The sequence below is a fragment of the Pteropus alecto genome, unplaced genomic scaffold (assembly GCF_000325575.1).
Source record: "Pteropus alecto unplaced genomic scaffold, ASM32557v1 scaffold8, whole genome shotgun sequence".
NCBI lineage: Eukaryota > Metazoa > Chordata > Mammalia > Chiroptera > Pteropodidae > Pteropus > Pteropus alecto.
Genome location: NW_006494609.1, coordinates 2,753,352 through 2,763,233, shown reverse-complemented (window position 1 = coordinate 2,763,233; position 9,882 = coordinate 2,753,352). Strand labels below are relative to the sequence as shown.

The window sequence follows — 9,882 nt, the reverse complement described above, 5'->3', positions numbered from 1 at the left end:
CCGGGCCTCTCCATGACGTCTACATCAGGCACACATCGTCTGAACTCTGAGTGTCACCCTTCTTCCGACAGAGCCCAGTTCCAGGGCTCCGCCCCGCAGCCTGGCATCTGGCTTCCATCTCTGAACTCTTTCTCTTACACTGAGCCACTCTCTGGTCCTCTTAGGAGCTACCTATGGCCCAGAGTAAGCTGCCTAGGGCCCTAGGGACCCATGGCTGGGTCTGCTGACAGACATCTTTGTTCTAGATGTGGACGAGTGTGCAGTCACAGACCGGTGTCAAGGAGGGCACTGTGTCAACACCGAAGGCTCCTTCAACTGTCTGTGTGAAACTGGCTTCCAGCCGTCCCCAGAGAGCGGGGAGTGTGTGGGTAAGGCTTCCAGCGGGGAGTGGACAGCGGTCTGCCCCACGTCTGCCCACCTCCACCTCTGCCTGGTCCTCAGCTCCCTGGGACCAGGAACTGCAGCTTCCAGGAAGCAAAGCACTTTCCACAGATTTCTCATCTAACGGATAATGTATTTATTGAGTTTCTGCTGACTCAGAAACTGTGTGAGGATGACAAAATGAAGACGATCATAAGCCCTGTGCTGGCGGAACACACAATCTAGTTTTTAAAGCCAGACTGATTCAATAGACATTTATTAAAAACCTGCTAGGTTCAATGTCTTTTGTTAAGACAAATAGACAGTTATGGGCAATCTTAAAATTGAGCAAGGGAAACAGATATGAAGACAACTCTCCATAATACACTTTGGTGACGGTTTTATTTTTATAGAGAAGTATAAAGTACTCTGCTGAGGGTGGGGGAAGGAGTGTCATGGAAGGCTAAGAGCTCAGTGCTTTCCTAAACAGCACAGAGCTCTCTTTCAGACGTTCATCCCTGCTGGGTCAGGGGAAATGACCCTGAATTTGATGTTTTGGGGTTGAGATGATCACAATAATTCAGAACAGATCAGGTATCCCAGAGGTTGTGGGGCATGACCTTATGATGCCAGAGAGGTGGGGCTAGAGCAGTGACATGGCCACTTCTGTACCCTCTCATGGCTCTGGGGACAGACATTGATGAGTGTGAGGACTACGGAGATGGAGACCCGGTGTGCGGGGCCTGGAGGTGTGAGAACAGCCCTGGCTCCTACCGCTGTGTCCTGGGCTGCCAGCTTGGCTTCCACATGGCCCCTACTGGAGACTGCATTGGTGAGTAGGGAGCGGGAGTCAGAGGCGGGAGGACTGAGGACACCTATTTTTCATGTATCCAGCTAGAAACTATTTTCTCCTGAGGACACTATTTTTGCAGCTGTTTGAAGTTTGTATATTTTCCATACAGCAGAGCTGACACAAAAATTGAAGAGAAATGTGAATGTTAGAGTTTGCTTGTCTTGTGTTTAGAAGTTACTTTTCACAAATCTTGGTGTTAATAGACCAAATAAATAAGTATTCCCAGCAAATAGAGAAAACCAGTGAGAACACACCCTACACTCTTCTCCACTGTCTCGCAGACATAGATGAGTGTGCCAACGACACTGTGTGTGGGAGCCACGGCTTCTGTGACAACACTGAGGGATCCTTCCGCTGCCTCTGTGACCAGGGCTTTGAGACCTCGTCCTCTGGCTGGGATTGTGTTGGTGAGAAGCCTTGGGCTAGCTGGACTCTGGGCCAGGGAAGGGAAGGCCCTTGGGCCCTTTATCCCATCTACACAGATCGACTGTCTTGGGTAGAGGTCCTGGGGCCCTTCTTCTGAAATGTCCATGGTCACTTGGCTCCATAATGGGACCGCATAGAGTGGGCAAGGAAGGGAGATTTCAGTTCCACCCTACAGCTGGCACCTTGGCCAGGATGGTAGAAGTGTGGCCACGTCCTACCAGCAGAGGGAGCAAGCACATTAACCAAGGCTCCACCCTCCTCCCGAAACCTCAGGGTCCCAAGAGGCACTTCTGGAGAATGTGCAGAGGGAAGAACTCTTCCTCTTTTTCCATTTAGGGACCCTTGCCTGCCACTTTTCTCTCTCTCCATTCCCATGACCTCTGTCCATCTTTTTCTCCTGCCTGCTAACTCATACCCACTTCTGCGCTTCCCGCGAAACCCAACCTCTTCTTTTGGGAGGGTATCTGCCCACTGGGCCAGAGGCAGGCGCAGGGGGCATGGGCTGCCTGTTCTCTGCCCAAGAGCCTGTACTTATGCCTGGCAGACGTGAATGAGTGTGAGCTCATGCTGGCGGTGTGTGGGGCGGCGCTCTGTGAAAATGTGGAGGGCTCCTTCCTATGCCTCTGTGCCAGCGACCTGGAGGAGTATGATGCTCAGGAGGGGAGCTGCCGCCCACGGGTGGCCGGAGGTGAGCATGCCCCATACTTCACCCAGCCATTATGAATGGCCACTCTCTGGCTTACTCTTTCACTGCTCCAGCTCCTGAGAAGGAGCCTGGGCTGGGACTGGGGCAGTGTGGGCAGGGGTGCAGCTGAGGAATGGCATGCGGAGGGGTGAGGAGTCTGAGTGCAGCAAATGACAAGACAAGATGGGGGTCTGCTCCAGGCCAAAACACATCCAGGGGGCTGCAGGGCTTTGAGGACCCTACAGAAGGCTCAGGAAGCTCTGAGGCCAACTTAGGGTGGCCCCAGGGATCTCAGATTAAGCCTTGGAGGGGCCCTCAATCTAACCCCAGGAAGCTCTCCAGGTGAGGGAGGCCTGGAAGCTGAGCTAAGCTCGACTCCCCTCTTCCCACGCCCCCGTAGCTTTCTGGGTCAGCTTCCCACCTTAGGCTGCACTGGGATTCAGCTGACCTTCTCTGACTTGGGGAAAAGAAAGGAGGACCTAGAACAGGGAAGGGTGGAGGGGCTGGCGTACAGTATAAAGCAGAGGAATGGGCAGAAGGCTACACATACAGCATGCCAGGAAGGCAGGATGGCATACTGGAAAGAGCGGGGGCTTTGGCACCTGAGGAACTGGGGTCAACTCCCTGCTATGCTACTTAATAGCTGGTGGCTGTGGCCAGTCATTTAGCTTCTCTAAGCCTCAACTGCCTCATCTGTAAAAGGGAGCTAATGCTAATAATGCCCACCTCACAGGGTTGTTGAGAGCATCAAGTGAGATAATATAGGTAAAAGCATTTTGTACACTGTAAAATGGTACATAAACGTTCAATTCGTAAAGGCTAAGGTGTCCCAGAGGGCCGTGAACAGACAATAATAAGGGGCATCTATCACACACAGGTCAGAGTATCCCTGAGGCCCCGCCAGGGGACCGCCTCGCAGGCCCCATCCGCATGGAATGCTACTCTGGGCATGAGGGCCAGCTGCCCTGCTCCAGGCTCCTCAGCCAGAACACTACACAGGCCGAGTGCTGCTGCACCCAGGGTGCCAGCTGGGGAGAAGCCTGTGACCTCTGCCCAGCTGAGGACTCAGGTAAGGCCCCCACAGGTTCCAATCCTCTTAGGGTCAGCTTTCAGGGTGCTTCTGAGAGAGGGGGGAGGGGAGGGCAGAGCCCTGCTCTCTCTGAGCTTAGATGCCTCCTTACAGTTGAATTCAGCGAGATCTGCCCTAGTGGAAAAGGTTACATCCCTGTGGAAGGAGCCTGGACATTTGGACAGACCATGTACACAGGTAACCTCCCTACAGACCCTGATCCCCAAACTCCGCTCACCTGAGCTGGCCCAGCCTGGTCCTCCAGGAGGTCCCTGGGGAAGCTGTGCATGCAGGCTGCCTAGGTCACTTCCATCATTCCTGTCCCAGGGCTGATGACCTGCAGAGTTTTAACTAGAAGTTCTAACAGGAAGTCCTCTGGGAGTGTTCGTACAACCTCACCTCAGCTTTTCTGCTCCCCTGAGGCTGAACTCTCTGGAAACAAACCACAATGCCTTGACTAACCCAGTCACGGGGCACAGAAACAGAGAGGGGAGTGCTGCTATACAGAAGCCAGAAGCAGCTGCTTATCTCCTTGGCCCCACCTACAAAGCCAGAAACTTTGGGGAACCTGTACTCAAAGTGTGTAGTTTAGGTATGAGCCCTTTAGCACCCTAATCCTGAGGCTGGAGAAGGAAATAATAGAAAATGAAGTAGGTTTCCTTAAGTGCTTGCTATGTGCCAAGCACTATTTTAAGTATTTTAGATGTATTAACCTTTTAATTGTCCTAACAAAGGTAAGAGGTTAAGTAGTCATGCCTACATTTTTTAGGTAGAAACTGAGGCAAGGGGAACTTAAGCAAGTGGCCTGAAGTTATCCAACTAGCAAGTGGCAGGGCCAAGATTCAAACCCAGCAAGTCTGGCTTTGGAGCCCCTAGCCTCAAGTACTGCCTCATACTGCTTCTCACCATCCCCTCACCTCAGCTCTGCCTTCCCACAGACGCTGACGAGTGTGTGATGTTCGGGCCTGGTCTCTGCCAGAATGGACGGTGCCTCAACACGGTACCTGGCTACATCTGCCTGTGCAATCCTGGCTACCACTACGATGCCACCCGCAGGAAGTGTGAGGGTGAGGACACACACCACCCCTCCCAACCCCCAGGCCCACAGCTGAATGCTCACCCAGCCCTGCCAGCCAGCCCCATTCTTGCTGGGAGTTCCCCTTCTGGGGGGCAGACGCCAACTGCAGCAGGCAGGTCTGAAGTGAGGGGAGCTGTGGGGCTGTCACGGATTGTACTGGGGATGTTGGAAAAGTATCCCTGGGGAGGGGCCTCCCAGGCTGGGCCGGGGCAGGGGAGGGGGAAGCAGGGTGCTACCTCTTCATTACCAGTTACAAGAAAACCCTCTTCTGTGAAGGTGGTCCGCGGGCAAGGCGCCTTGGCACTGCCCACGTGTTTCTCCTGTCTTCCTGCCACCACAGATCACGATGAGTGCCAGGACATGGCCTGTGAAAATGGCGAGTGTGTGAACACAAAAGGCTCTTTCCACTGCTTCTGTAGCCCACCCCTCACCCTGGACCTCAGCCAGCAGCGCTGTGTAAACAGCACCAGCAGCATTGGTCAGTGGGCCTGGGGTAGCAGGGCAGCAGGGGGAATAACCTGGGCTGGGGGGGCGGGGTGGGCTCACATGCTTCTGTGCCTGTGCTACCAGAGGACCTGCCTGACCACGACATCCACATGGACATCTGCTGGAAAAAAGTCACCAATTATGTGTGCAGCCAACCTCTGCATGGGCACCGCACCACTTACACAGAATGCTGCTGCCAGGACGGTGAGGCCTGGAGCCAGCAGTGTGCTCTGTGCCCTCCCAGGAGCTCTGGTAAGAGAGGCGACCTGTGCCTGCATGGAGGGAGGGGAGGTACCTAAAATGCCCTCACCTTGTAAGGGGGGATTCAGAAAGGAGTAGAGCAATCAGAGTAATGGCCCTTTTTTCCATCCCTGTTGTTTGGGGATAAGGTGGGGCAGGTGGTGGAATGGGGAGAGGCGCACTGCCAGGAACTCTCTGAGGGCACTCGTCCCCCGTGCTCCCTTTCTCCTTAGGGCAGTCAGCCTAGGGATAGCACACCAGGCTTTATCTAACAGGAGTTGGGCCCAGCTTCCTCTCTCACTCCTTCCTGACAGAGGTCTATGCTCAGCTGTGCAATGTGGCCCGGATCGAAGCAGAGCGGGAGGCTGGGGTCCACTTCCGGCCAGGCTATGAGTATGGCCCCGGGCCTGAGGACCTGCACTACAGCCTCTATGGCCCAGATGGGGCACCATTCTACAACTACCTGGGCCCTGAGGATGCCATCCCTGAGCCACCCTTTCACAACACAGCCAGCCACCCAGGGGACCATGCACCGATCCTTGAGTCTCCCCTGCAGCCCTCAGAACTCCAGCCCCACTATGTGGCCAGCCATCCAGGTCTGTGTTGCTGCAAAAATGGGGAAGAGGTGGGCACTGAAGTTGTTTCACTTCCATCTCCTCCACTGGCTAATCACTGCCAGCAGGGTGAGGTCTGGGAAGGGGAAAGACACAGGTCACTCACGGGACAACTCCAAATGCCCAGGTCAGACCCTAACGACTCTCTCTAATGAACTAGCACAAGGGACACAAAAAGGTACAGGACACCATCATCCTAACCTCAAAAGCTGCCTGTGGGAGGGAGCTGAGAGAACAAGAGAAAGCAGGTACACTCTAGTACTGTCTGTTTTTTCCCCCTCTACACCATTTAGGGTATGCAAAATAACCTGCTCTACAAGTTCAAACTTGTGACCTGAAATGCGAATTAAGGATTTCTAATTACTTGAAAGTCCCACTGTGGTGACTTGGTTTGTAAGTGGCACTCAGGGCTTGGATCTTAATGAGGAAGTCAGGCCTGGGATCTGTGCAATGGACACCATCCACAGGCACAGCCACCTTACCAGACTGATTAAGACTGTACTAAGGTTACAGGTGGGGTCTTTTTCAGGGATGGGGAGCTGCTTAGAGAGAGAAGAGGGTTAGGCGGATATGGTAGTTTTGCTTTGTGTTGAGTGAGAGTAATCCACTTTTGCTGCCAATCTTCTCCCAGGGGGAAAAAAAAAGACTATATAAAGATTTTATATAAAACACTCTCCCACCAACCACAACAAACTGTATGGTGACACCCAACTGCTCAGGAGCCCTGGCACTGTAAACATGGTGTCAGCCTTCTTGGGAGGCCTCATTTAAAGGTCTCTGCCACCTAAAATGATTCATATTTATTTTTAAGACTATTGCCTTTTGTTTTAGCATCTTTCTGTGAGAGTTTTAAGACCGTCTCCAACTCCACCCCAGGAATTCAACAGGAGCAACCCTTTGTAGCAGAGGGTAAAGGTCCAGGGGTTGGGTACAAGACCTCAGCTTCCTTCTCTCTCTGACTTCCTCATACCAGAACACGCAGCGGGTTTCGAAGGGCTTCAGGCAGAGGAGTGTGGCATCCTGAATGGCTGTGAGAATGGACGCTGTGTGCGTGTGCAGGAAGGCTACACCTGTGACTGCTTTGAGGGATTCCAGCTGGACATGGCCCACATGGCCTGTGTGGGTAAGTTTAGAAGCCTCAGCTTCCTTCTCTCTCTGACTTCCTCATACCAGAACACGCAGCGGGTTTCGAAGGGCTTCAGGCAGAGGAGTGTGGCATCCTGAATGGCTGTGAGAATGGACGCTGTGTGCGTGTGCAGGAAGGCTACACCTGTGACTGCTTTGAGGGATTCCAGCTGGACATGGCCCACATGGCCTGTGTGGGTAAGAATCAGAGTGGCAATGCCTTGGGAAGCGGACTGACCCTGATGGCTCCCTATGAAGTCGGATGGCCCATTGCTCACTTTAAGAATGCATGTCTAAACCCGGGACAGCTAGAAAAGCCACTGCTGCCCCCTAGTGGGGCTGCCTGGCACTGGGTTGAGTGGTGAGAAAGCTCCAAAGGAAGGTCTAATGCTGTGGAAAGTCCTTTCCATGGAGGTGCCCAGACAAAAGGCAAGGACAAGAGAGCATGGTCACTCTCCTGGGCACAGTATGGGCTCACTACCACCTGCTGTGTCCCTGAGTTGCTCATTTTGGGGCAATGACTTAAGCCTCTGGCTGCCACACCCAGGATTACACTGCAGGGCAGGGTTCAGGGCTTAGTGACCCAGAGGGCCAAATGCAACAGGCCAGAGGCCCTTGCGCTCCATCCAGCTGGCTCTCTCCTGTTTTCCTTCCTTAGATGTGAATGAATGTGATGACTTAAATGGGCCTGCTGCACTCTGCGCCCATGGTCACTGTGAGAACACAGAGGGCTCCTACCGCTGCCACTGCTCCCCAGGTTATGTGGCCGAGGCAGGCCCCCCGCACTGCATCGCCAAGGAGTAGCAGTGAGGGGTCAGTGTGGGCAGCTACCTGGAAATTGGCATCAGGCGGGAGCCTTGAGGACTCTTTCCTAGCTGGGAAGACACCATGAAGGCTTCAAGCAGGAGGCCCTGCAGCCCCACTCCCAGCCAGCTGTGCCTGCTTTTCATCTCTCCCAGCTTAGGTTCTGGCTGTGAGCTTCTGTCACTGCCTCCATGCTGCCATGCCCTTGCTTGGCTCAAACACCACCAAATGCTTTAATACCATGTCACTGGCCATGAGGCCCAGTCCACCATCTGTCCTGGCCTTGCTATGGGATGCTTACCAAAGGATGGCCTTCATCTTCCCTTCAAGCTGTGCAAACATGCAAGGTCCTTCGGCCTCACTGTAGACACCCTGTTCCAGCCATGATGATCATCCCGATGATCTCAAAACTGGGTCAGAGGCTACACCTGTCCTGGGGTGGTACTTCAGAATCTATGGAGTAAAAAAGGATTGGAGGAAGTCTGGGGAGTGACTCCAATGCTCTTCCCCTAAGAACCATCACTACCACTCAGCCAGTCTGGTCTAAACCAGATTTTGCCACATCTCCATCCTGTAGCCACTTCTGTGTCCCCAGAGAGGGGCAGAAGATCCCCTCGTCTCAGAGAAGAGAGACTGGTACTAGCTTGCTGAGGGTGAGACACACAAATGAAGGGGAGCGAGGAGCCTAAGAAAGCAAGAGGGCAATATTAAAAATATAGGATGTTGATAAGGGGGAGCCAGGACTTTACACAAGCCTAAAGAAAATCCTCAACAGCTTTGAGTAAACATTCAAAATCTATCCAGCAATAGTTCCTGTGCACCACAAGGGCTGCCGCAAGACAGGGTGCCCATCTCCGAAAATCTGTATTAAATACATACTGGTCCTTACAGAAAACAAAATCTCTCCTCGGCTCTCTTTTCGCAGACACTAGCTTGATGTGCTAAAAATAAAGAGTTCTATTTTCTAGCTTGTGAAATACAGTGTAGTCTTGTTTTAGGGGAAGCCAGATTTCCTGTGTTGTTTGTCCTCTTTACTCAGAATCCTCTGCCCTCTTCCCCTTCATCAAATGGCTGGCTGGCATTCCTCTGAGTTTACAAGTGGAGACCTACTCCAACCTTGGCTAGATGGGAGCTTAGATCCACAATGGAATAAAAAAATGTATATCTGGGCTCTTCTATTTTTTGTTTCATATTAAATTTCTTTACTATATTGGCTGTCTAAATATTAGACATGAGGCTATGCCTACCCCTTTGCCAGGTCTGCCAATAGCCTATGATTGGGTTCCAATGGGAAAAGATTCTTTACTCTTCTAAGAGAAAGAAAGCTCTGACTTTGTATTCCTCTGATCAATAACAATGCGAATGAACAGGGCTCCATGTGCCTGGAGACATGGAGATGAATACTAATTTCTTAATTTAATCTGTCCTGTCCTACCTGCTGCTGATTGCCAGCCATCACGTAACTTATTGAATGCTTGCTATGTACTAAGAGGTGTTGAGGGCTATACACAAATTTCATTTAATCATCCAACAATACTACTTACTATTTTTATTCCCAACTTACAGGTGAGGAAATGGAGACACATGAAGCTTAAATAATTTGCTCTAGGTCACTATACTAGAGATCTCTTTGGTAGACAAAAATATATAGTTCTTAAACATATTAAAATATTCTGACTTTCATTCATAACAAAAGAAATGCAAGTTAAAACCATACCAAGACACCTTAATTGTCATATTGGCAAAGATCAAAAAGTTTAAGACTCCTATTTGGCAACATCTGGAGGAAGAGTACAAATTGATATAACTTCTGAAGAGGATAATATGGCAATATCTTTCAAAATTATAAAAGCACTTAATCTTTGAATCAGTAATTTCACTTCTAGGAATTTAACCTTCAGTTATATTCTCACCAAATGTGAAATGACATATTTAAGAGGTAATGACATATTTAAGAGGTACAGCATTATTTTTAATAGCAAAAGATTAGAAACAATTGTTATGGAGCCCTAAAGAGAAAAATAAAAAGTGGCTCTAAATGCCTTGATATCCAAAGTAGATTAAGGGAAAAAGGAGGTTTGTATAACAAAGTGTAACATATGCTGCTATTTGTCTAAAGAAAGGGGAAAGAGAATTGGGTAT

At 51.1% G+C, this 9,882-nt stretch overlaps 1 protein-coding gene across 4 annotated transcripts in view; it reads left to right on the top strand.

The window, feature by feature from the left end:
* LTBP2 (latent transforming growth factor beta binding protein 2) overlaps nt 1–8,909 on the top strand; it is a 94,874-nt gene extending 85,965 nt beyond the window's left edge. For all 4 annotated transcript variants that reach the window (XM_015599630.2, XM_015599629.2, XM_015599628.2 and 1 more), the window contains 12 exons: nt 246–368; nt 1,055–1,192; nt 1,495–1,620; nt 2,184–2,327; nt 3,202–3,393; nt 3,508–3,591; nt 4,332–4,460; nt 4,812–4,949; nt 5,042–5,209; nt 5,512–5,793; nt 6,785–6,934; nt 7,595–8,909. In XM_015599630.2, the coding sequence (XP_015455116.1) occupies nt 246–368; nt 1,055–1,192; nt 1,495–1,620; nt 2,184–2,327; nt 3,202–3,393; nt 3,508–3,591; nt 4,332–4,460; nt 4,812–4,949; nt 5,042–5,209; nt 5,512–5,793; nt 6,785–6,934; nt 7,595–7,740 (1,820 nt within the window). In that variant the 3' untranslated portion in view covers nt 7,741–8,909. The remainder of the gene's footprint in view (nt 1–245; nt 369–1,054; nt 1,193–1,494; nt 1,621–2,183; nt 2,328–3,201; nt 3,394–3,507; nt 3,592–4,331; nt 4,461–4,811; nt 4,950–5,041; nt 5,210–5,511; nt 5,794–6,784; nt 6,935–7,594) is intronic.
* The last annotated feature ends 973 nt before the right edge of the window (nt 8,910–9,882 follow it).